The sequence below is a fragment of the Trachurus japonicus genome, chromosome 23, assembly GCF_045865225.1.
Source record: "Trachurus japonicus isolate A0001 chromosome 23, Traja_1.0".
Lineage (NCBI taxonomy): Eukaryota > Metazoa > Chordata > Actinopteri > Carangiformes > Carangidae > Trachurus > Trachurus japonicus.
In genome coordinates, this window is record NC_140929.1 from 21604047 (window position 1) to 21631833 (window position 27787).

The window sequence follows — 27787 nt, forward strand, 5'->3', positions numbered from 1 at the left end:
TCTTGATAAAAGACACACACAGACTTCGAGTGGACACAGAACAGAGGTTGATAATAAACTTTAATTTCATGTTTAGATGGATGGCTGTGGAACATAGAAAACACACATTTCAGTATTAACATATCCATTCCATAGGAGTTCAACAGGTTGAGACCAGCTAGTAGGAAGTCAGTAGATGAGCATCTTTTTTTTAGCAGCAAAAAAAGCTTAAAACTGCATCAAGCTAAACAGGACAGTGAATCTACACTTCACACCGGTGTCGTGGGGGAAATGGAAAACAAGTCTCTCAAAGCTGCTTTGATTCTCTGCGCTGGGAAAGTCCGCTGATGATCGTTTTAAATCGCGAGAGCGTCCAGTGGTTCTGAGGGAGGGACTCGGTTCGTCTGTGGATGCTGTTGATTCACAATGACGCTCTACATTTTTTTTTGTTTTTTTGTCGTCTACTTGACTGATGGAGCTGATGTATAGGGGGGAGGAGGAGGAGGGGATAGGGGGAGGGAGGTTGAGGGGATTTTTTTTTCTCTAAGTAGGACTCACAGAGCTACAAATGGATCTGGAAAAAAAAATTATCACCCAGCCCCGTCGCACCACGTCCAAACATCACACACACTTCGGCCACTGAGCAGCTCGTATAGAATTTGTTACTGAATCTGGGAAATACAGTGTTACAAAGGTGACTACCATTTTTCATTCAGTAGTAGTATTGCTGTGATATCGACCTGTGAAATGAATGCGTACAAATGATTATATTAATGCGTAGAAAAAGAGCTGTAGTTGTGCAAAAGTTACGTCAACAGAGAGGTTACACAAATCAGAACTAATGTTTTTGTGCCTTTCTGTAACATGATTATTATTATTATTTTTTTTAAACATTGATAAACTTCATTTCACAAGCTCAAAATCTGATTGGTCCAAATTTGTCCTCTATCTTCCTTCATTGCCAGCCATCTGGTGCCTTCATTATTCCCAGCCTTCTTCCAGTATCTAATTCTACTACGAGCCGCTCTGTGACTGAAGTGTCTGAACAACAAAGATGGGCCGTGGTGGATCAGGACTTAGCGATCACCCTGCTTTTAACACAGCCACAAACCCTACAGGTTGTTTTGTATTTTTTACATTTGGCCTTTCGATGTAAGTGCTGCTTTGTGATTTTTTTTTGAATGTCTCGTAAGAAGGTAAATACTTTTCTGTACAACATGGAGGTGATTATGGTGAATTTATTAAACATCAGCACAAACATATTGGCTATCAGCAACTTTAATAAAGGAAGAGAAAAAAGTTCCAGCCTTCAGAAACCGTATGTAAAATCTTAAAACATGCCCATCACTATTACAGTAAATGGTGCTGAATAAGTTTGAGTGCATCCTCAAGAGTCTCAGTTATTATGTACAAACACCTGGGTAGATGATAAACAAGTCAAACCCACACCCACAAATGAACTTTACATTTTTTATTAGCAATATTTGAAGAAAGTTATAATTTTTGTTAAATCTTATATTGAGTTCATTTTGTAATTTTATTATTTTCAACATGAACCGCACAAGATAAGACTCACAAGGATAGATGTCTAGAAAATGTTTAGCACGAGCGCACTGACTTGTTGGATTTTTTTTTTCCTTTTATCTTTTATAAGTTCATTTATTAATGGCCTGCTTAAAGGCACTGCCACAATACAGGGGGTGGGAAAAGCTACTGTCCATCACTCACACAAGACAGTCCATTCTAGTGTCTAGTATACATGGGGTTGTAGGTAGAGAGGGGGGGGCGGGGGGAGGGGAGGTTAGTGGGTGGGGCTGCTATAGGTAAATTTCATAGAAATCATCCAGCTCCTCGTGAAACAAGTCCCATTCATCCTCTGAATCTGTCACCTCGTCGTCGGTTCCGGCGGCGAGCAGCATGAGGAGCATCTCGCTCAGCTCGAACGTCACCATCTCCTCGTCGTCGTTGTCGAAGGAGTCGGTGCTTTCCCTCTCGTCGTAGATGTCCCACAGCGGTGTTCGCCGCGAGTTCTGACGGGACGGAAGAGGACAGACACACAAGTCAGACTAAACAGGTTAATTTCTGATCATCTTGACCCTCCATCTCTACGTTATGTGGTGGAAACGTCTTCGTCTTGAACACTAGTATTCTAACAAATTAAAGAATGAGTTTTAGCTTAACTATGCTACATTTTTACCTTCATTAAACAACTTTGGAGTAATTGTGATGGTTTAATAAATGATATGTAACTTGTTACAAGGAGCATGGAGGCTCTCTGCCTTCCACCTAGCGTCTCTGGGCTGAAAACCAACCTTGTAAGATCAGAGTCTCCGACCCGGTGTCTCAGCTCTCGTCTCTGTGCACCGCTACACAAACGCACCCCGTAATCTCTTGTTTATGATAGATAAGACTACACAAACATACACAACGTAACATTGTATATGTTATATACAAGGGGGCAGTTGTCGGTCTGAGAAGTGAAGCTCACTTCCGCGTTCAAAAAACTGCAATCCCCTCAGCTTCCTCTGGGGGCTGGTGTCAGAAGGGAGCATTCTCCATAGACCGCCATGTTAAAATCACCGACTTTACATCCTCAATAAACATGTTAAAAGCCTGGTGTCAGCACGTTCTTTGGTCTCAATCGATAGTTTCTACCCCCGCACACACTCTGAGGGGGGTGATTTTTTTTTAACTCTACCGTTTCACTGTTATTAGGTTAAAATTCTGGCCAATTAGGGCGCGGAAACGTTGAGTGACAGGTCCGGAGCGGTCCGTGGACAGCTGCTTCGAGGCCAGTGGGCGGGTTCTCGGCCGGCCAATCCAACATGGCGCTGTTCAGGCCGCCATATTTGAGTCACAAAAACGACTCCCCAAAACCAATGGGTGACGTCACGGGTGCTACGTCCATTCTTTTTACATTTTTCTATGGGTATATAACGTTATGTACTGCTCTATTGATTGATTCCTCGCTGGCCTTGTTGTAAACAAATGCACATGGCCGGGAGGAGGGTTAGCAAAACAGTAGAAAAGCAACCGGACCCTGTGAGAGGTGCTGTATCGAAATGCCTGAAAGAGAATCTTTGAAACCTTTGTTGTCTTTTGTACTTCAACTACTTTGATTTTGAGGTGATTGCCAGAGGCTTACAAGTCAGTATAAGAAGGAGCTGCAGACACTGGTCAGTGGGCACAGCAACAAACTGAAGTATCTCATAATATTGAAGCCAACATTTAATCCCCCCCCCCTCCATTCAGATATAAAGAGGAACCTGTCATCAAAACAGCTGGAAGTTTATGATGGAAATGAACTGTGTAGAATTCACAGAGGCTTTAATGAAGGACTTACTGAGGGGAGACTTCGTGGTTTCATCTGCATCACGAGGCCGTTCAATATTTCTCACTGAATTCAACATTCAATTAGAGCCGTATCTCTACAACCTGCTGATGTTTGTTGAACAAAGAGCGGGTGGGCTGCTGTGTGTGTGTGCACGCTTGAGAAAGTGTGTGTATGTGGGAGGGACTGTTTTTGTTTTATTTTTTACATGTAAAGCACTTTACTTATTATGTATGAAAAGCGCTATAAATTAAGCTGTAATTAATTGATTTGATTAACTACTTATTGAAACACAATCTATGGACTTGAACATCACTGGAAATGTGGTTAGATGTGCAGGACAGTCAGACAGGACAAATACTGGAGTTAATAAAACAGTAAAATAAAATTAAAATGTTTAAAACATGTGTATGCAATACTCACTGTTTCATTTTCAGCAGTCATTTTGATTCATGAAATAAAACGTGAACATTAACAGTTGGAGAACTTGCAGCATATTTTTTACTTCACAATTATGAATGTGAGTGATTGTAAATGTCATTTGAAAGTCCAATTTTGACTGGATTTTGTTTTTTTTATTTTACTAATATGATTCTATACAACCTGTAACAATAAAACCTTTGTATATTTTGACTGTTGATGTCACTGTGGAGGCTGCAGCTTGTGATGAGTCTGTACTGGGCAGTAATACACTGTATTATGAGGTGTTTCTAATACTAATTCAACTTATAACAAACCTACTATATAAATACAGTGGGTAAGACTGATTGGACTGTTCCCATCCTGACCATTAATACATGTTCTACTGTCCACCTCCAGCAGAGGGGGCTAGAGATGAGGAGGTGCTCCTTTGTACCTGTGAAACTGTCAGCTGTCACAGTCACACTCTTGGGAGAGTAACAAACAGTAAGAACTTTGGGAGCGAGACTAACCCTGTTTCTGCTGTTGGATCCCGTCTGTCTTCTCTGGGGTTGAGCCTCCTCCAGCCGTCCATCGGGGAAGGCGTGCTTGTAGAAGCAATTTGAACCGAAAGGGCAAGTTCCACGACCCTCGTCGAAATATCGACACGGTTTACTCCTGGAGAGCACAAAAAAAGGAGGAAAACCAGAGGATGCACACACCGGGTTAGATTGTGTCAAGATAGAACACAAAACCAAACCAGAGGCATGGAGCAACACTAATCTGTTTCTTTCCCCCTCCACTCCCTGCAGTTTCCCCTCTCCATCAGATTCTCCATCCTGCTCCTGTGCTGATTCTGATCACATCCACCCACAACAGCTTTCTACTGAAAATCTCTCTGCTCCATCCTGCAGGGGGAAATAAGCGATTTTTAATTCTTGACACTGGATTGTTGACTTAAAGGGATAGTTCAACATTTTGGCAAATTGGCCCATTTCCATAATTCATATAATTTTAGGAGTAGGTTTGTTAACTTTATTTGTCGGTGCAAGCTATTTTTACAACGGCAGAGCAGAGCCGCGAGCTGATCAGAGCTACGCTACGGAGGCTAATGGGATTTCTTGGTTTACCTCGAAAACAACTCCGTCTTGTAACGTTCTGTTATTATCTCATAGCGTGGTGAATGTGCAGGTCACAACTTGGAGTTGTTGGATTGTGTATTTGATGAGTTTGATGAGGGAAACCAAGAAATTCCATGAGCCTCTGTAGCCTTTATAGTGTAGCTCTGAGCAGCTCGCGGCTCTGCTCAGCCATTCTATAGCTTGCACCGACAATTAAAGGTAACAAACCTTTAAAATAAGGCAAAAAAATAAAATAAACAAATGCTAGCACCAGTGGAAGTCTAAGGTTTAAGGACTGTGTTCCTGTCTCTTTGATTTGGTGGTTCCCACAGAAGAACTAAATGGACAATTGGTTATTGTTTCACGTATGTAGAGTGTAGGAAATAGTCTATGTACCCCATGCCGTCCTTGTATTTCTGGATGAGTTTTTGTTTGTCTTCTTTGTCCTCCACCCAGTATTCGCTTGGGATGACAAAGTTGGATGTGATTCGACATTCTGGGCAAGATCTGCAAAAAATAAAACCAAAAGTAACGGTCATAATCGGAAACATAAGACCAGGAACACTGTGGTCAGAAGATACAAATACTGTTAAAGATTAGTAAATGACTAGTTGTATAGTCCTGAGGACCGTGCTATTGTGACATCCTGATCTAACCATTTCAATAAGAACTCACCCTGACGACCAAATTCCACCTATTTATGGTACATTGCTGTTTTACAATGAGCCCATATGGTTTTAATCAGACAAAACTCTCGTAACTAACCATGTGAGAGCAAATAAATAAGGTCCAATGAGATTTTGGAACTGTTGATGTTCAGAAATAATTTTGTCAACACAATTTCCTGCCAAAATCTCCAAGAGCTACAGATGACATCACAAACAAAGACACTATACTGTCTCAAAACCCCCCAAATCCAAACCTTCACAAATAAAAGCGACTCACTTGATGATTTTGCTCTCGAACTGCTTGGCGCTCCTCCACTTGCGGATGCACTTTAGACAGTAGCAGTGGCTGCAGTTGGAGAGGATGCCGAAGCGGCGCTCGCTTGGGTTGGCCTTCTCGAACACCACCTCCATACACACGCCGCACATCATGTCCTTGCTGCGTTGGATGGCGAACGAGATCTCCATGTCCTTCTCGTGGGCCTCGATGCACGCCTGGGAGAGGAGAACGACACGGTCAACACATGCTGAGCTTCAGCTGAAGACCTCAGATGCGTCAGTGAAACATCTCACAGACCAGACTGTGTTCAGATGGCAGAAGGCCTCCATTAAAAAACACTGGCTCTCTTTTATTTCAATTGGTCACAGTTGTGGTGCTTGTTTGGTAAGAAAAAAAAAAACTTGAACCAGCCTCATGTTTTATTGCAAATCAATCAGTCATGTTAAAGGGATAGTTCAACATTTTGGCAAATTGACCCATTGCCTTCATCCCTATCCACCTTTTTCCTAACGTCAAAATTGTAAGCCGGTTTTGCTCTTCCGGTGGAATTATACCTTTACGTTTCCATGGTTTCGTTAGTCGCAGTAAATGAATGGATTTTTTTTTTTTTCCAATGGAAATCTGTAAAACACATGGATCATCACACAAATTGACATCCATGTTAAAAGCCAGCGTTAATAGACCCATGCGTTTATCGCAACTATGACAACGACTGAAAACCATGGAAACGTAAACGTACAATTCCACCGGAAATGCAAAACTGGCTTCCGGTTTTGACCATAGATGACGTTCGGAAACTAGATAGTTTTAGGAGTAGGTTCGTTACCTTTAATTGTCGGTGCAAGCTGTTTTTAGAACGGCGGAGCAGAGCCGCGAGCTGCTCAGAGCTACGTAGCGTAGGCTAATGGGATTTCTTGGTTTCCCTCATCAAACTCATCAAATACACAATCCAACAACTCCACAACGCTCTGGTGGACAAGTTGTGAGCTGCACATTCACCACACTATGAGATAATAACGGAACGCTATGAGACAGAGTTGTTTTCAAGGTAAATTCATGCAAAATTGCTGATGCGCGTTGCCGTCGGGGGCAGTTTTTTGGCAAGCAGTCTCTGCATTTGCCTCAAAAACAACTCTGTCTAACATACTATATTTGTTCTATTTGTTAATGCAAAATAGAGGAACTGAAGAGTTATTAAACCTAGGTAACATGTGAAAGCTGGAGATGCTGAAGATCTGTATCAGGATTAAAATAAACTCAGACAAATGCTGCATCTTTGTTCCCGTTTTCTACAGTTAAGACTGAACTCTGATGTTGGTTTGGTAAAATACACAAGACACACATTCAACAGTTAGTCACTGACTTCTTTTATCTCTCGTCTGTCTTTCTCATTAGTAGAGAGAAGTGCACACGGTGGCGGATTGTTGTTTGGGAGGCCAGTGTCTGATCTCAGCCAGATGTGTGTGAGAGCAGCAGCTGCACTCTGTGACACCGCTGTATGACTGTGTGTGTGTGTGTGGAGTTCAAACAACTCCTACAGAGCGAGGAGTCCTCTGTCGCTGCCGTCTCCAACAAAGGGTTACCGCGACAACAAATCTGACCAGATAACTTAGATCAGGTTTTACACCAAGGACCCCTACATTGACACAAATTAGACCACAGACCCCCATTGGACAGAAATTTGAAACAAACACCAGAAATACACAGATATTTGTTCTGAGACTGGATCACATGACTTTCTTAAGCCCTATTCGCACGGGATTAGTTTTACCTGGGGACCTCTGGTAATTTGTAATAATTACGGAGGACGTCTGTGATCTTAATCCTGTGCGAATGCGCCATGTCAGTAATTTGTAAAGTAAAAATTCCCCCGCAAATTACCTACTATATTTCACCAAAGACCGACGTTCTGTGGTAAAACTAGTCCCGTGCGAATCTGCATCTCAGTAATTGAGGGGCATTTTTTGTTTTTGTTGTTTTTATTGCGCGCCATTTCTACTTCATCCCCGGTTGAAACCATACTGTACGGGTTGAAACATGGAGGCTGCGGTGGAAATTATGAGCGCCATTTTCGAAGGCATTTTAGGTGCAAACACGAGCTTGTATCGGTGCTGGAGGATATTGAGATGGATGACGGCGGCTTTCAACAGGCTTAATACAAATGTCATGACGGCCCGTTATTGCGACAACAACTGCACAAGTTACGTTGCTGCTTTGACATTTTATTTACATTTGCTTCTCACATGGATGTGACAGCAGCGGATGTTACGATGTGCACAGCTTTGACGTCATATCGGAGCCTTGATGTCAGTAAATTTGAGTAAAAATACAGACTTCACTTATCCCGTGCGAATGCACCGCAAGAAACACAGACGTGGGGGGGTAATTTACAAATTACCAGACGTCCCCTACTAATCCCGTGGGAAATAGGGCTTAAGTAAATCTATGTTCAAATCAAGGCCAACGGCGTACATTTTTGGAAAAACTGGAAAAATGTCTAGAAAAAAAGTTTTAAAATTCTAGAAAGGAATTTTGAGAAAAAGTTGGGGACCCCCCCTTGAACGCTCTCAGGGAGCCCACTTTGAGAACCACTGACTTAGATAACTAAATGGAGCAGTGGCTACAGTAGGAAATGTAGATCCCAAGATCCCAAGAGTTAGAGGAATGTAAACACTGAAACTAAAGTACGTAGCAGGTATGAAGGTAGGTGTGTGTGTGTGTGTGTGTGTGTGTGTGTGTGTGTGTGTGTGTGTGTGTGGGCACCACAGGTACCTCAGCGACAGTGAGGCTGCGAGTGGTTAAAGTGGATGTGGCCGCTGCATTACCTTGGTGTGGTCGGAGCGCTGGCTGTTGTCAGTGGGGTGGAGCACCTGAAGGCCACACATATCACACACGTCGCCGTGGAGATAGGCACAGTTGATTCCGTAGCGGCACTCTCCGACGGCGGCGTACGGACAGAGCTGCTTCCTCAGCTGTTTGTTCTCGGGCGGCGCCTCGCTGTCGAGCTCCTCGATGAGGGGGGCGGAGCTCTCCGGCTTCGCTTGCTCAGCTGGGAGACGGGGGACAAACCCACCGGGACGGAGACACAGACAGACAGTTAGTTTTGTTTACTGTACAGACAGACAGGCCTCAAAATGCATTTTAATCCACTTTTAAACTTGAACTGCATTTTCCAGACTGTGGATGAACCCAATCCTTAGGAAGAGGGTTAGGGCCGCTGTGGAAAAAAAAGTGAGTTCTGACTTTTATCTCAGAATTCTGACTTTAATCATTAATTCTGAGATTTTTTTTTTTTTTGAGAAAAAAAAGGAGCTGTCTAGGAGATTTTAGTCAGAATTTTTAGGGGTAAAAAAGTCAGAACTCACTTTTTTTTCCCACAGCGGCCCTAATCCTCTTCCGTACAATCCACAGTAGAAGTTAGGTATCATTACTAGGGGTTTAACAGTTCAGCTAACCCACGGTTCAGTTCAAACCTCAGTTTTCAAAAAACTACTAAAGGAACTGTTTCAGGGCTCCAGACCGGCCCTAAATGGTGGCATTTTGCTCCAAAAATTTCAGACAGTGCAAGAACATTTTTCATCAAGTCACAATTGTGCAACCACAATTTTTTTTACACTGGTGACACGTGAAGAGACGACTTGAGGAATCTGGAATCTGTCATTGCAGGTGGAAGGCTAATGTGTGTGAGAGGGGGAGGGTGGACCGAGGTTCAGGAAGACAGAATGAGTTTCTAAACCTAACTCCTTTGAACCTACAGGGTTTTTCGGTTTGGTTCAAAACTGTTCCACCCCTAGTCGTCACAGTGTCATTTCCAACCCTCGTTTATTTGTTTGCTTATTAGAAGAAACAAACCAATCCTGGAAGACAAATTGAGTCCTTTTGATGGTCTTGCTTGTTTTCCACTGAAGTTTTTAAATGAGTGGCTCCATTCAAGCTTAAAAAGAAAATAGCCAAAAAATACAAGAGGTCGATGGAATTTCAACAAAGAAAGTTACCTAAGCTCAAATCCATCCTAAACCCATATGTTATTGTATTTTATGTTTCAGATATTAATGATGTTGCCACTATACAGCGGTTCAGTGTTTTATTATATGTCTAGGTTCAGTTTAGCAAAGCAGGGAAATGAGGGGTGGACCCATCAGCATGTACAAAACTACAGAAGATTAAATGACACTATGACAATCTGCATGTGGTGGGAAATATCACAATATTTGATATTGTGGAACAATAATATCTCTATGCCCTGATGACTCTCCAGTATATTATGTGACAAACTGTCTAAACCTGGCTGAGGAACATCAGAACCTCAGTGGACAGTGATTTGTTTTCATCTCAGCTTCAAAGAGAGAATAAAAAAATACAGAAACCAGAGAGCTCACAGCCTCTGTAGTGGAACTAAAAACCTCACAACATATAGACAAGCAGAGATTTGTGCACAGGTGTTGTCGATATCAGTGATGGCCCCTGGTGGCTCACCTCGTCCACAGTATGGCTGTCCTGGGACAAACTCAGCGGCGTTGACCCAGTCTTGCGCCCCGGGGGCCGGTGGTGTTGGCCCCGGGCTGGGCTCTGGGTCCGACGGGCCGCCCAGCGAGGCGGAGGCCAGCGGCAGCACCTGGGTTGTTGGCAGCTCCTCGTTATTTGCCGGTTTACAGTGTTCAAACCTGAGCGGGGCAAAAACAAAAAGCAGAGGTTCAGGTTCAGGTTCAGGTTCATTTATTTAGCACAGCGTATAACGCTGTGCAAGGACAAAGTCCTAGACGACTTGTACAAGGTTCCACCCCTGTCAATAATACAAAACAAGAGACAAGCAGACAACATACACGAGCTAAACAAAAGACAAAAGATCAATAGCAGCAGGAATCAAGGTAGGACTTGAAGCAAATAACAGCAAAAACAACAAAAACAACATGTAACAAGAGCAGAACAATGACAGAGGAAATATATTTAAGAGAAAGATAGGGGAGATTAGGTTCCTGTGGAAAGTAGAAATTCCTTCAGATTCTTTTTAAAAATGCAATGGGAGGAGATGGACCTCAGTGATAAGTTTAATTCAGTCCAAAGCTTAGGGCTTCTATAAGTAATGTTGAATTGATGACTTGACGTTCGGGAAGATGGTAAAAATAAGCTGTTATGACTAAGCCTTGAGGTGATGAGATGAGATGACATCCAAAAACATTTTAAAGACACCAAACATGAGGATCGTACAACCTCGGTACTGACACTTACACCTACAAAGAGGTATGAAACGAGCTACTGCCATCCAGGGTACGTCAATAACATGTTCATGATTTGCCCAATTTAATAAAAATAAATACAAAAGTTTCAGCACATAATTGTTCATGAAAATCAGTTATTATCACACTGGTTTAGTGTAGAAAATTTAGGGTGGCAGACCATAAATTGACTTGTTCACATTTTCATTTTTATTCATGATCCTCACACACATTGGCCTGACACCTGTAATGACAGGTTACAACAGTGGTTTCCAACCTTTTTTGGCTCTTAATCACAAATTTCTGGCGATCACGGCCGTCAATCCAGATGCACCAGCTCAGATATTTTTATATGCTGCATTTTATTTGAACTTGATTTATATTCAAGAAAGTTAAAGTATAGAATACAGTTGTTGTGTGTGGTGTTTTTAATCATAATTTTAAAAAGAATAATAATTAGTTATAAAAAAAAATGTTGTCAGTATTTTTTTTCTTCTAATTAATAGACATTTCAGGCGACCCAAGGAAAACACGATTCTTTGAGTCATCCCTTCCATGTTTCACCAAACAAACCCAAAAAACCCCAAAACCCCAGCAAATTTACTGGTTGCATATGCACAAGTATATGGAAATTTTATTTTTTAGCCAAAATGCCTCCGTTTAGGGGCAGTCTGGAGCCCTGCAGTGCAAATAAAATGTTCATCTACTTGCACATGAGCAACCAGTAAATTTGCTGGGGGGTTTGTTGTTGTTATTTTTAACACTGGTGAAACGTGGAAAGGATGACTCAAAGAATCTGACATCTGTCATTACAGGTGTGAGGAATGGATCATGAAGAAAAAAAGTGAATATTTGCTTTGCAGTGGATTTATGGTGTGTGCTGCAAAAAAAAAAGTTAGTCTGGAGTCTTGCATGTTGCTATATTGAATTATTAGGAAAAGTTTTGGTGTTATTATTCTTCCTTTGAAGCAAACAATTAGATCCATGATGCAGATCCTTGGACAAAATCTGGTTCTATGTGGTTTTCTCTCATCTCTCCGTGGCCCTGCCTCTTCAATGACAGCTGTTAGCCCTGTGGTATAATTCATCCAAGTCATTGTAGTGGTTTTGAAGCTTAGTCAGTAAGAACATAGAGACCAGACCAACACATCCATTTACATGTTAACTTACATACCCAAGCTGCTGCACTGCTAATGTACAATACAAAGATGACAGGCAGTGAAACCATCTGATTCATTTTGAGAGAGCAACACTTGACAAGGAAACTCCAGCAGTCAGCATGTTGACCAGAGAGGTGTAACTCCATGACTCAGTGATCATTACACCATCACTGACTCAGTCTGACCAGCTGCATCCACACAGATACAACTTCATGTTCAAAAGGAAAATTGAAACTAAAACGATTTCCCTTCAGTCAAGTGTTTCAGCTCTGTATGAGAAATAAACTCACACCCCTAAAAAAGGGAATCACCTGATTGTTCACAGACACTGTGTGTTGTATCCTGAGCCTGACACCTCCCAAGACTGTGATAAAGAAATGCAAACAAGCCAGAGCGGAATGATGATGGGTACGGCGTGACCGTTCTCCAGCTGTGACACGGCACGTTAAGAGCAATAAAAAAACTTTCCATCAAGTGTTATCAATCCCTCCTAGTAAAAACCACAGACGGACAGACGTCGACACCAAACACAGAGTCAGTGGAGAGGAAGGATGCTCTCTGCTCTCCTGCTGCTCCGGCTACAGAGAGAAGCTGACAGTTGCTTCAAACGTGGGTTTAAAACTCAAACATGACTTTATGTTACTGAACGTTCAGCTTCTCTCAACTGTTCCACTGTTTCCGCTAGGATGTTTTTAAGTGGTGGTGCCCCCTCCACCCCCGATGTTGAGGAGTGAGTTTGGAGCTGACGAGAGGATCGAAAAAAGAGAGCAAGACAACGCAGCCGTAGCCGCCGTGATATGACGACCCCACGATGAGGAGGAACTATGAAGAACTCCTAAACCGAGTCCAGCCGAGTCCGGCACATTTACACTGATGCTTAATGCGTCATTGTTGATTATTATTATTAGTTTATTTAAGGGACATTGTGCAATGACATTAATCATTTACAGAAAGTGAGAAGATGGTTGCACCAGATTTAGCTCACAGCTAATTTCCATCTGCAGTCCCAACATGTAACATATAACAAACAGACAAGAAACGCAGACCACAAACTACTATACAAGAGTGATACACAAATAGACAGTAGACAGCACATAGACAATACAAAAAAAAACAACAGTTTCCACATCTAAAGAGACCAGATCAAGTGTACTGTCCCAATTCAATAAATAAAGAAATGAAAAATGAAATAGTAGCGCTGTAACTGTGTAGTAGAAAGGGGGGCAAAGTAATGGTAACTGGTAGTGGAAACCCTGTTTTATGTTGTTTTAAAGGGACTATGAGGAGTTTCGGAAAGCAAAGTGTTTTCACACTAGGGCTGGGTATCGATTCAAATTTCAAGAATCGATTCGATTCCGATTCTTAAGATTCAGAATCGATTTTTTTCGATTCGATCCGATTCTTTCGATCCGATTCGATTCGATCCAATATCAATTTGGGTTAGTGTCATTAAAACTGTTTTTTGAGCTGTTACCTTCTCATTTTCTAGTTATGTAACATAATACCTATACTTATGCAACATATTAATAATAGTATTCAATTAATGAAGTAGGGGAAAATGGCAAGGACCAATCCCAGAATGTTGGTAGACTAGAATTTTACAAACATGCTGTAGGGCAGAATTACAGAACAGATCCAGGGCACCTGCAGCAATTGCTATTGGGACAGTAACCTGGTGCATTATTAAAAATATGACATGAAGAATTCACCCAAAAGCTGTTGCTGTTTAATACAATAGTATTTTAATTTTGTCATGGTCATTTGGCCCACAAACAGCTGTGAACGTGAACAACTAAAGATAGTGAAGTGTGAGACTGGCCGCCTGTGAGGCTGGGGGGGCGGGGCTCATGGCGGCACCCACAGCTCACGTCCGGTCGGACGCTATATTAAAAAAAATAAATAGCCTAAAAAAATCGATCTTTGGACGTGCGAATCGATCTGTAGGACTTAAGATGAGAATCGATTTAAAATCGGTGGATCGATCTTTTCAACCCAGCACTATTTCACACTACATTTCCCATGAGCCTCCGCACGCACGGTGAAATTCTTGGACCGGCACAAGACGGACGAAAAGCGAAAGCATTTGCCAAGAATGTTTTTCATAATCAAAAACTAAAGTCGGAGCTTTGAAGACGATCAGATACCGTCGTAGTTCCAACCATGATATCAACTAGCGATCCAGCTGCGTTATTCCCATGACCCGCTGGGCAGCGTCCGGGAAACCGAAACTCGGAAACGCTGGGCGTGTCAACCACTAAATAATAATATCAAAATAACTAAAGACAAAACGATATATTTATCGAAAATGAACCCATTAACAAGTGTGGGTAATGTAGATTCATCCACATTAATATGAGACTCTTTAATAACCAAAAGCAAACTCCTCTGGCTCTCTTTAATATAAAAAAGATTTTTTTTAAATCATCATTCTGAAGGTATGGCGGTTTTTATTTTGCCGTGGACCCTGTGTTCTGTAAAAAAAAACTGTCCTCAGAGTGAGACACAATGTGCCTGTGCAATGTTTGTCAGTCATCAAGGACTTGTACAGTACTGAGACGAGACTCGTCCAGGACAAAGACGCCTCTGAGATACTTCATTGAGTTTGACCTTCAGTAAGTTTGGTTTGTACAGACACAACTCTGTTGGCACCACTTTATCAGAGCTGGACCCAGGACACTGATTTCACCCGTTGACTCCAGTGATTGTGAGGAGAGTATTTTGGTTCCCCCCCTCCCCTCCTCCTCCTCCTGTAAATAATAAGCATGTAACTGGAATGTAAACTGGCATTTCCCGTGCCGGGCTGTTTTTAAGTGCAGGTTGCTCTCCAGGCTTTGGCTGTTGCTGAGGCTTCCAGATGAAGTTTCACAACCTGACAGACAGATACAGTATCACCACCTGACCACAGTCTGGATATGGTGAAATGTGATGAACAGATGATGAAAAAAGTCTGTGTACTATTTTTTGAATGGAGCCATGGTGGGAGGATCTTACCCAGTCGAAAGGTTTTATTTGGGGATCAACAGTTTTTATGTTTCCCGTTGATGTAAAGTGTTTTTTCAGACTGTGTTAAAACCTCTCAGACCATTTCTTTTGTAACCTTAGGACATCAATGATCTAATACACACACACATATTTCATGCTGTGTGCAGGTCCAGGCTCTGACTTCATGGTTATCAAGAAGTCAGTGTCTGTGTTATTGAAAATGAGACGGTGTGTCCCTGTCTCTCTCACGCTTTGTCTTTTGTTTGTTTTCTTATCTTATATGTGGCCTTCTGGGGCGACTGTACAACACATGTGATTTCCAAAGAGGTTGGCTGGAAGGTCCTAAAAAACTACTTCTGGGGGACCAATCAGGCTACGATTAGATGGCAGTGTTGAAGCCCTTTATCATGGTATAAGTGTTCAGGGAGTGTACAATCAAAATACTCCTATAAGATACAGGTGGTGGTAAAAATGTAGGGAAACTTTTGGATCTAACACAGAAGCAGGTGCATCTAAATGAGAATATCATGGAAAAGTTAATTTACTTCAGTCATTCAATTCAAATAGATTCATCACACACTGACGGAAATATTTCGTGTCATAATGTCTTTTAATTGTAATGACAATGGCCAACTTTTACTGAAAAAAAATCTGTATTTCAAACAATTAGAATATTGAAAAAGTTCACTAGTATATTGTAACCGAATGATGTCGCACTGTAGCTTCACTCCGAAAAAACCTGTAAAGGTTTCCTGAGCCTGGTTCAGTAGCTCCACTATCATGGGGAAGAGTGATGACAGTTGTATTCTAATTTATTGAGATGCACCTGTAAATGGGAAACATACAGTCTGATGTTCTTATATACCAGAGTGTAAAAATGAAAGGTGAAGCATCCTAAGGCCAGTATTGTGTCTGTGAGGACACTTTGACCAACAAAAAACATAAATATCAGTTCATCCTTTAGTCCAGTGTTTTTCAACCTTGGGGTCATAAGTCGGGACCCCATGTGTGGTCGCCTGGAATTCAAATGAGGTCGCCTGAAATGTCTAGTAATTGATAAAAAAAAAATACTGATAAAAATATTTTTAAAACATTATTCTTTTAAAAATTATGATTTAAAACACCACACACAATCCTAAACAATTGTATTCTATACTTTCACTTTCTCGAATTTAAATCGAGTTCAAATAAAATGCAGCATATAAAAATATCTGAGCTGGCAAATCTTGATTGACGGGGTCGCCAGAAATTTGTGATGTCAAAATAGGGTCACGAGCCAAAAAAGGTTGTGAACCACGCTTTAGTCCAAATTAATGACTGAAGAAGTTCCCTGAAGATGTAACCGAAACATTGTTGTTCAAAAAAAGAAGGAAGACCTGAAACCATAATGCCGACTGACTGATAATGCCGACTGATGCCCGGTGGAGACATATAATAAAACAAGTAAAGGGCTCATGTTGTTGCTCTCAGCATACTTCACTTTATCCACTGTTAAGAGTTTCCTGTTTGAAAAATGCTGCTTATATCATAATATATGAGGGGACTTGCAAAACCTGTAATGTAACATTACTCCAAAGAAATGCAAACACTGCATGATGTCACCTATGAAGCCAGCAAAGACTTGGTTTCTCTCTATCACCGTACAAACAAACACTGCAGGCTCAGCTGGTGCACTAGGGTACGTTAGCATCACATATAACTTTATTCATATAGCACCTTTAAAAACACAAGTTTACAAAGTGCTTGACAAAAGCAACATATACTGTAAGAGACAAGTGCCATAAAACCACAAGAGATCGACCGCCCAAACAATACAGCAACAAAGGCAATAGGACAACCCAACAACAACCTGAGACCATGAGGACTAGTCTGGCCTCTGATGGTAAAGGCCCAGTCACCTTTGGATTTGAGCCTTGACTTTGGAAAGACCAGGATCTACTAGCTCATAGTGTGTCAACAGTTCTGATATACCTTTACACATAATTTCTTGAGATCTGAGCTATTGGTCGACTCTTGTTGGAATAGAAATTGCACTGATACAACTGTTTCGTAGTCCATTTGTGATGTTAACATTTATATTTTTAATAATGCACCAGGTTAGCGATACAACTGAATCTCTCGTTGTAAGTGAACTGTGCTGTGAGTGAAATATCTCTAACGGAATCAATGTTGAATTGAATCGGGACTTTGCAAATGGGAGCTAAATTGATTTTGGGGATTAGTGGCAATACCCAGGCCTGCTATATGCTATACATCCATGGTGTTAACATAATACTGTATATTCTCTACTCCGAAACAGGAAGTAAGCTACGGTTAGCTTTGTGTTCGACGTGTTGGAGAGTGCGACCTCGCCCTGAACTTTCAAGTTCCTTTCTTTGGATGTCTTTTATTTTTAATAGAACATGTGTTAATTATCTCATTCACACATGTTGGATTTCTAAGAATGCAAATAGACAAACATACGCTGAAGTTTATATTTGACCATTATACCAAAGCAGCAGATGTAAATATCCAGCAGAATACAAAGATATATAAACACGTAAATGATCGCTTTTCATTTTCATACACAGCACATTCAGGGGGAAGCAACAATTAAACAAATGACAAAAACACACTTACAGCTCTCACTCAACTCACACACTCACACACACTTCAAGTGTCAAAAAATCTGACATATCTCCAAGCGTCACAGGCAGGCATGATGTTTACCAGCTGACATGCCGTTTAGACGACTGATGTTAGATGGTAGTTTGTTAAAGAAGTTGATTAGTAACCACATTAGTTAGCTGCCATGCTGCATATGAATGTGTTTTTGTTTGGAGTAATGCAGCATTAACAATGACAGGAGGTGAGGCCTGGGGGATGGGAGGGATTAAGAGTCCAGACTGGGTCTAGATGGTGCAGGATCTCTGCTCCTCTGTCTGCTCCACAAACAAACTGTCACTCTGAAATATGACTTCTGGACTCTGTGGCTCTTCTTCAGGAGACTGAAGGTGTAGTGGTGTGGTGCAGGTCAAGGCTCGTTTTGGATCATTGTGCTGTCGAGGCTGCAGATTCGCCACCACTGCTTACACTCTCCAGTTTTTCCACAAAACTATTGCCTCGTCTGAAATGTCAAAACACACTCAACGGGGCTTTTAATTTGAAACTATGGCTACAGGAATTGAAAACATGCGGTGACACCCAGCAGGGACCAGATGCAGAGAGAGAGAGAACAGAAAAAGAAAGAGAGAGAAATGTAAATTAACTAGCTAACAGATTTTTATTCTTTATTGATTTCCACACAGACTGCTGACATGCAACACGTCCATGTGGTTAGTTATGAGTTTAAAGGGATAGTTCAACATTTTGGCAAATTGGCCCATTCCCTATAGTTTTTAGGAGTAGGTTCGTTACCTTTAATTGTCGGTGCAAGCTATTTAGAACAGCGCTATGAGATACGGAACGTTACGAGACGAAACCTCGAAAACAACTCCATCTCGTAACGTTCTGTTATTATCTCATAGCGTGGTGAATGTGCAGGTCACAACTTGTCCACCAGAGCATTTTGGAGTTGTTGGATTGTGTATTTGATGAGTTTGATGAGGGAAACCAAGAAATCCCATTAGCCTCCGTAGCGTAGCTCTGAGCAGCTCGTGGCTCTGCTCCGCCATTCTAAAAATAGCTTGCATCGACAATTAAAGGTAATGAACCTACTCCTAAAACTATAGGGATTATGGCAATGGGCCAATTTGCCAAAATGTTGAACTATCCCTTTAGCCCTCACATCTAAATTTCTTACAGGTAAAAACTTCTCAGGAAATAAAAGGTCAAAATATCTACAAAGACGCATGAAATGTACAACAGAGGATGAAATTAAATCTTGAAAATGTAATATTCTTTGCAAGAAATTGAATTTATTTTTTATGAACTTAATTATTGTAGAAAATTCTGCAAAAACTATTTTTTTTAATATTATTTATCAGTGTTCTTGAAAGATTGGAACAAATTTGAAAAAACAGATGATTGATGGAGGGGGGCATCACAAGTGTTTAGAAGAGACCGATAGGATTGTGTCTGCGTTCATATGAATGCATATGAATGGAGGTGGGGTTGAATGGAATTATCCTAAAATACAAGATGACTGACAGACCATGACAGTCAGTCTGCGCACATAGACGCACAAAAGGAAGACCTGGCCCCGTCGCTCCTCCGGCTTCCTTCCTGCACAATGGTTGAGCACCATCACAGTGTTGTTAACCAGTCTGTTCCCAGGAAGCCGCTGGAGGAGCGCTGGAAAAAGCAGGGAGGGGAGGGGGAGGAGGAGGAGGGAGCGCTGGAGTTACGCATAAATAAATGAGAGAGGAGGGTGCTGCAGTGGAGTGAACCTGGGGAACCCAGCAACAGCACGGGGAGGAGGGAGGGGAGGAGGGGGGGGCTCTCAGAAAGAGAACAGGAGGGAAACAGAGAACGTTATGCAATTGCCATGCAGGCTGCAGTGCACTCTGTCTGGCCCTGGGGGCTGCAGGAGAGAGGGAGAGGGAGAGAGGGAGAGCGACACAGAGGCAGAGTGAGAAGGCGAGACAGAGCCCGTCACAATAGATAGAGCCCAGGGAATTCAACCATAATAAACCCCCACGGCGAGAGCTTTTCTATGGACTCACTAATACAGGGTGCACAGCCCCCGTGGGGGTCACCGAAATAATGAGGACACCTTCCTTGGCTGGGCTCTATCACTATAATGGAGGAATGTGACTTATCAACACAACAACAACAGCAGCTTTGTGCCGTTTACACTTCAACCAAAAGGCTCAACAGACCAACTATTCAAGATATATATAAAAAAAAACAAAAAAAACATCAAATATGCGAGTAACTAACCAACGCATCCCCTGGTGCTGATGGGGTGGTCCTACAAGTGCCTTGGTAACTATGGGGATGCTCCTGAAGCCAGACATGGGAGCAGACAGTGTCTGTACAAGCAGGCTGCTGCTGTCTGGGTACACTCGCGCTTTAACAACACACTAGGAGCCTAATTAGTTTCTCAAAAGGCCCACACCACTGCATGTTGGAGCTCATTTACTACAAATATACACCCATCACCGGATTCAAAGCGTGCCGCAGTGCTCTACATTCTTTGAACGTTGGGGTCGGCCCATTTCTCTTTGGTAATGCCGTTTTAACTCTTGATAACTCACATTAACTAACACATGATGCTTACAGAAACAGATATATGGAAATAGAGATAATAAAAATTCATCTGAATATGTTGCGCTTAGAAAAGTGGTTGAAATAATGGTGCAGGAGTTCATCTTCAGATTGGATGACACATAGGGCATGAGGACTCATTTAGAAACAGCATGTACTTTGGACAATTTTTCACCGTTGATAAGACTGATACACTGAATGTAATGTCCTATGAGAACTTTATTATTGGATGTATCATTTAGTGTTTTGGATGATATTTTTTAAATGTCTATTGAAAGTGACAGAGGGAAATCAGCCTTCTAGTTTCCTAATTGCATTTAACACACCCATAAAAAGCCACAATGTGCCACCCTGATCTTAGCGCATCGTGACTTCAATCTATTCCAGAGGGATTATATTGTTAAAGTGGAAACAAATAGAGACAAATACTATGCAAAAATATAAAATACTAAAACATGTAGCTATGCTGAGGGTCAAGAGGCTATGATCAGTCAAACTGTCGTTTCTGTACTGCAACTATTCTCCATCTAAGCTTATGGTGAGAAAGCCAGAGGGTAGTAGTGTGTGTGTGCTAGCAGTGATATCAATCACACACACACTAACACCACAAATACTCCTGATATTTCATAGTACATGATTTCATCCAGCAGAGCAGCACTGTAATGCCACAGATGAGTGATTCTAGCTCTTTGGACCTACACGGTGCTGCCACACACACACACACACACACACACACACACACACACACACACACACACAGACCAACAAACATGTTGACATTAGAAAGCAGCAGTCTCAGGTGTCAGATCTACTTGAGGAACATACTGCAACCCTTCTGAGAAGCCCGGTCAGCGAAGCTGCTGCGCTGTCACTTGGCTAAGACCGAGGCCAGTTTTAGAAAGGAAATTATTATGCAGCTCATCTGACAACTGGGAGACTCTTTCAGACGGTGGCAGCTGACTTTGAACATGCCAGCCGAAGACAGACATCCAACCCCCCCCCCCCCCTTTTTTTTTTTGTATATACATTTTTTTAATATAAGAATTTAGTGTCTTTACCTGCAACGGTCCCCAAACACACAGTTTCCCCTCTGAAAGAACTTGCAAATCATGGCCGCCGGTTTGCTGTTGGTCAGATCATGGGAATATCGACAGTTTTCTCCTTCTTTGCAAACTCCATGCGTGAAATACCTGAAAATATAAAAACAATATAAGAATTGAGTTGCTATTTTTCCTACCCACATGTCAATCAATCAACCAATCAATCAATTTATTGTCATTCAGCAATGAAGCACAACAAAATTGAGGTGCATCTCTCCCTAATCATTTTTAAAAGACAAACGAAATATACAAATAATAATTTAATTTAAGAGATATATAAATAAATAAATAAATAAAAGGAAGTAGAGTATAAATATGTAAAAACAAGTGATCTACAAGTGTGCTAGACTAAACTTTCATCGTTTGAGGGACTGAGCAACACGATGGGACAAAGCACGGCCAATGTTTCACTTTCACACTGGTAAGGCAGTCAGGCTAATCTTAGCACGGTCCAAACAAACAATGCGTCCCATAACGTCAGTCAGTGTAGGCTGATGTAGACATTATTAGCAGGTGCTACGACTGTTACGAAATCGAAACTCGACAGTTGTAGTGTTGGTTAATGTTAGTTTGAAAGTAAAAACAAACAAAAAAACTATAAGTGCTAATTAACATTTACATAAAATATTTTTAATTTTTTTTATCATTGTGTTGTGTGACAGTTGTTTCACGAGGGCTAATGTTGTTGTCTGGCGTTAATGCTATAGCCGTGTGTCAATTATCCCAAACGTAGCCAGTAGTAAGCCGACGGTTAACCTCCACGCAGCCCCATATGTAACCATAACACAGAAAACACAACACCACCACCAACAGCAGTCTAGTGTTGAGCTAAGCTAGCCCCAACAGCTGAGTCGAGCCTCAGAAGACGCCGCTGTTGTCACTCGTTGGCAAACCTGGTATCGAAACAGTGACGGGCAGACCTCAATCTCCTGTCAAATCGTCTCACAGTCGCTTGTCCTTTCTTTACCTGCAGGTTACGTGTTTGGTCCAGCCTCCTATTACTCCCGAAGCCGCCGTAGACGCTGCTGCTGCCTCCGCCATAGCTGTTTATGTTGAGAAGCTACAGCCGGATGTTCCGGACAGCTCCGTCCCAGCTCGGCTCCTTTCGTATTTCAACGATTGAGGCCGGAGTTTGCCGAAGACCCGACGCGTAGTGTCATCATCATCATCATCTGTGGGGCGAAACCATAGGGCGAAACAGCCATATGCTCACCTGTTATTCATTTATGGGAAACGGCCGTATAAACTGGTGTCGTTAAGGTTTTGTTACGTAACCGTATGTGAAACATCAGATAATATGACGACTGTGATGACATCTCATTCAGTCAAAGCAAATTAATTCTTGACGGTATATTTTTTTTTTCCAAGTCATGTCTTTGACACGAATTTGGAAATCAAAATAATAGAAACGATAAAAACAACAAACAAACAAAAAAATCTAATGGTTTTCTTATTCAGATTTCTCAGAGACCATAAGAAGAAAAGCACATGAATAGATAATAAAAAAAGCAGATTTTGCAAAGAAATGCTGAATTAGGTTAGCCTATATTCTTTCATGTTGATTTTATTAAAGTCCCACTCCCGCGACCCTTTTCGGCCATTTTAAAACCAGCTCATTAGCCATGCACATTAGCAATGCACCTCTGGGGGGTGGGCGGAGACTGCACTGCTCTGCACCCGCCCAGCCACCTCCTCGCACCCCACCCCCCGCTTGCTGACAGCTGGACATTGTACAATTACAGATTCAGCGCGTTTAACGTAAAACTCCACACTGGGATTCCATCCCAGACTGGTGCATAGTCCTTGCTCACAGTGCAAGCTGCTCTACCAGGTGAGCTATACCTATTATACCTTGACAGCTACACCGAGCTGTGAAGGCTTTCACCTCTGAGCCAGATGCAGAGCGGGGCGGGAGCTTGTAGCACTAGTGCCCTCCCCTGGAGCTGTGACACCCTCAACTCCAGTCTTCCTGAAACTGCCAGTTTGAGTCTGCCATTGGTTCACAGCAGTTTGAAGGCAGAAAAACTCTGAAATGCAATTTTGCACTTCCTTCTCTGCTGATAAGTGCTCTAACACAAGAAAAATGCCACAGGAACATGTGAAAAGCTCAAAAAACACGATTTTCACGGGAGTGGGTCTTTAATCAAGGGGGTGAATTAAAAAAAAAAAAAAACACTTTCATGTTGCTGACATTGTTGCTAAAGAAAAAGAAGTGTAGGCTAGAAGAAGGGAAGAGCTGTGCCCTCTGGTGGCAATGTACAATTTTAGAATATACTTTGAACCAGTGTAGGCCACATGACTGGAAGAGGTCAGTCTAATAGACTATCAACTTACAACACCAGAAGATGTGATAATCACAATACTCAGAAGTAAGTTCTGTCTGAACAAACTAATACAACAATGACTCTGCAGGATTTGACAAAGGAAATATGAAATAATTTGAAGACAATCACACAAACTCAAGATATCACCCCTTTCATTCTGACTTGTCAACCAGTTTGAAATAATGAATGATTAACTTAATGGTGAGGAAGATAATTTTAATTTCTGACAACAAATGTGTAATTTTTTTCTCATTAGGGTTTGTTTTGAGTTTATGTGCTGTGTCTAAAACTTTTTTCAGTGAATATCTCCATCTACTGTTTGTAATGACTCTCTACACTACACGGTATGAAATAATGAAATTGAGTGAGGCTGTATAACATGTATAGCTATCATGGCTTAACAATGAAATCATGCTTGTTATTGTCAGTTCTATGGAGAGGTTTATCTTAATGCTGGGTCCCTAAATCCTGAATATTGAGGTTATATAAACTTTGCAGATGACACTCTAACACAACCAGGCAAACCATAAAGTGTTAAACCTTGATGTAAAATAGTAACACATTTTAAAATCATTGAAAAATACTTTATTCCTAACACAATTTTAAAAAAAAGAGAAAAGAAAATAAAGTAGGTCAAGGGAGTAGGTTAATAAATACATAGATAAATACTTTTCATTAGCCCTATTTATTTTTATTCATCTTAACATTATTATTTATTTTCTTATTTCATTACTTATTGATTCTCATGTCATTTTTTTGTTCTTCAAATGTTGATGCCGCCGCCACTAAAACATAAAAAAAATAAAAGTGGAGCTATGCTTTCCTCCTCCTCCTCAGATACTACAATACCCAGCATTCAATGCGCACAACATCAACACGATTTGCGCCGATTTGCGCCGACTCACTGAGTTGTGTAGTTGCCCCTGCTCCCCCTCTCCCCTCTCTCTCTCTCTCTCTCCTCCTCTCACTGTAAGATGGTGGTTAGTGTAGTAAGTTGGTAGCCAGCACCTTTACGTGCACAGAGAGCAGCTCGGTTGTTTTCTGGGGACATATGCTACAAAGTGTCCCCAGACGGCAGAAGCTTCTGTCGGGGGGGAGTTCCTGTCCCTTTACGGCGGACTTCTTCTCCCTCAACATCCTGGAGAGGAATCTCACTCACTCAGGCAGGGTGAGTATCCCGACTATCTCCATTAAAACAACGCCACAAAGTAGTCTACCCGCTGTAATATCGCTGTCAGTGGAAGACAAGAGCGGCGTAGCTCCGCTGTCAGGTGACGGTGGGCTGCTTGGCGAGGATAGCCGAGGATTTTCAGTTAGGTCGGGCTGCGCCGGGCGGAGGGAGGGAGGGCAGGCCGTGTAAACTCCTCTCCCTGTCAGACTTTTTACAGGGAATGCAAATGTATTAAACACCACGTTAGTATGCGAGCAAGTGCTTGTATTTTATTATGCACTTTGCCTCGGTATTTAACGTCACGGTAAGCGCTGTATTTCATGCAACAATAAGGAGTAGGACAGGAGTAGATAGAAGAGGTCCGTCCACCCTAAACGGACGTCGCACAAGAGTTCGCGGCATTCCTGTCTGGCAGCAGCTGGTCACTTTAGCCGGTTAGCTTATTAGCCTAGCCCCGTCAGGAGCACCGGCGGCGCCCAGCTGAGGTGACAGCTCAGCTGGCACGTGAATGACAGCAAAGCCCCCTCACCAACGCTGACTCTAGTTTCATAACTGATTAACTGTAAAACAAGGGCGTTATTTCTCTATTACATAAGCTAATAGGGCACTAAATAAGACGCTAAACTTTGCATACGCTGTCATCCAGTAGGTTTTAGGTCAGTCGTATATGATGATTAGCCTAATAAAGTTCACCCAGCCCTGTCTTGTTATTGGCTTATAGCTATCTATGAAAATAAGATTAATATATTTATTTATTTTATTCATATGCACAATGATAAAACAAACATTACAGGCAAATAACTGCGCAAGAGAGGAAAATAACCCCCCTTTTAATATAGGAATAACCAAAACAAGCCAATGAATAGGAAGAGGGAAGAGGGAAAGAAGCAGAAAAAGGGGGAAAGAAACAAGGAAAAACACAATAAACAAGCAACAGAGATAAAAAAAAGAAGAGAGTTTCTTCATTGTTGTGTATACGGTTCAAGTCAAAGGTGCATCTTTTGGCCTGATCACCTGAAGCCAACACCACTGCGAACCATTGTGTAACTGAATAAGTAAGTTAAGTCCTAATGGTTGTCAGCAGTGTTTTGTTGTGGTGCCAATACATTTCTCCCCGTGGCACAGCTCAGTGTTGACACATGACACTTTTTCTCATTCTCCCTCAAAAAGAGAGACACAGTGGCATGACAGGATTGCTGATGTGGGCTTTTACACTGCTCAATTTGTCCCTGTGCTCATAATGTACAGTTTTAATGGAGCTGTTGGTAGCGATTTTTAATTCCTCTTCGTCATTTTGTCAATTTATGTGATGTCAGCCTGCTGTTGCTTTTTTTTGTAGTGGGGGAGAAATCTGGTCCTGGCCCTGCGGTGGTTAAAACCTGCTCGCTGACACAGACAGGCAGGGTGCAGGGAACTCTTTTTTTGACTTTGACATAACTGTTCCTGCCTTTAACACCATCTGTCACAGTGCAACCGTGCCTGCAGGCAAAGTTTTTCACTCATGTTGGCACTAATCACACAACTTTGTTGTTAAAGATATTGGACTGGGCCTTGCCCTTCTGAAGAAAGAGTGTTAGATTGCCAAAGACAACACCACCTCCACCTCCACCTCGGGACTCTCCACCACTCAGCTTGTCATGAACTCACCTGTTGACATTGAGGTTGAATTGAATACCTACGTTTAAGAGTGTTGATATCTAACAATGGATCAAATCGATGCAGTAATGAATGTAAAATGTCTCTCCTAGGGAATGATCTCAGCTATTTGGGGGTTTTTTAACCTCATTGAACTCATTGTTTTGGATGTATGAGGCTGTAATCACCACCAATCATCTGATTAACATGCTGCAGTACACACACACACACACACACACACACACTACATGCCCAGCAGACACAGCTCAAGAGACCAGACCAGAAGTCATCTGTAATGACTAGTTGATTTTGTTGGTGAAGAGCAGGTTAGTCAACCCTCTTGTGTTCTGTGTGTGTTTAGTTTGACAGGGTGCACACACAGGGTGTAGTTGTAAATACCACCAACACCTCTGTGGTTCAGGTGTGTGTGTGTGTGTGTGTGTGTGATGTGTGATGTGTTATACATTGCCGCGCTCATTCTGGCACGCTCTCTGAAATCACACTCTGGAGCAGCTTTATGGTGCTTTTGTTTGGTTCATTGTTGCTGCTGGCTGAAGGGCCTCAGCACCAGTGTAGTGGGATGGAACCTCGGTCGTGTTACTGCTGTAACTTTTGCACACCTTTGAGAAGTAACTTCCTGCTCTTGACCTGTTTGATAATGCTTAAATAAACAGAGGACTCACTGCATTAGTAATGTTTGTCTCTTGCAAACAGCTCTGTGTATCGTACCATGGCCGACTTTTTAGTTCTGCGTGTTTTTTTTTTTCCTCTTCCTGTTTCCTTCGGCCTAACCCCGCCTCCTTCTCTGTGAAACTAGCTGTTTGTCTTTCTGTAATGAACTTGCAGGCACTGGTTTTCAGTTAATCATTAACGAGAAAGAGTCCTAGATGCATAATGGACGATTTCCCAGTGGCTGCTTTTTTTAGCACCTTGTGTGTGTGCTTTATTGTTTATCAGGGCTGTTGTGCAGGTTATTGCTTCGTTGTCCTTTGGTCACTGACGGCGGCGGGCGGGGTGGGGCAGGTTACCCAGGTCTTTTCCTTGTCCCTGAGAGAAAGCTCTTCGTCTTGTGACTGCATGTGTGACACCACAATACAAAGGTTAAAGGGATAGTTCAACATTTTGGCAAATTTGCCTGTTGCCATAACCTCTAAATTCATAGCAGTGGCGGCTGGTGACTGAAAAAATTGGGGAGGACAGGAGGAAAACCAGTCCACGGTGTCATGTTATTTTAGTC

The 27787-nt window shown here is 42.0% G+C and overlaps 2 protein-coding genes across 2 annotated transcripts in view; one reads left to right on the forward strand and one right to left on the reverse strand.

The window, feature by feature from the left end:
- Positions 1-42: 42 nt before the first annotated feature.
- mkrn1 (makorin, ring finger protein, 1) lies at positions 43-22474 on the reverse strand. Its single transcript, XM_085769884.1, has 8 exons — positions 22388-22474; positions 21379-21510; positions 10252-10439; positions 8601-8824; positions 5776-5990; positions 5227-5337; positions 4243-4387; positions 43-2009 (listed from the first exon to the last, which is right to left on the reverse strand). The coding sequence occupies exons 1-8, from the start codon at positions 22459-22461 to the stop codon at positions 1797-1799; spliced, it is 1302 nt and encodes a 433-aa protein (XP_085626010.1). The 5' UTR covers positions 22462-22474; the 3' UTR covers positions 43-1796.
- Positions 22475-24622: 2148 nt separating this feature from the next.
- Positions 24623-27787, forward strand: part of cnot4b (CCR4-NOT transcription complex, subunit 4b) — a 31352-nt gene continuing 28187 nt past the window's right edge. Inside the window, exon 1 of the mRNA XM_085768999.1 lies at positions 24623-24912. The gene's annotated coding sequence lies outside the window, so the exon portion shown is untranslated. The remainder of the gene's footprint in view (positions 24913-27787) is intronic.

Bases quoted from the DNA above. Each gene is read 5' to 3' on its own strand.
- mkrn1 (XM_085769884.1), bottom strand. From the start codon at position 22,461: ATGGCGGAGGCAGCAGCAGCGTCTACGGCGGCTTCGGGAGTAATAGGA. The intron at 4,388-5,226 runs GTACATAGACTA...TGTGCTCTCCAG, and splicing joins AAATACAAGGACGGCATGGG to GAGTAAACCGTGTCGATATT. The intron at 2,010-4,242 runs GTTAGTCTCGCT...CCGTCCCGTCAG, and splicing joins GATCCAACAGCAGAAACAGG to AACTCGCGGCGAACACCGCT.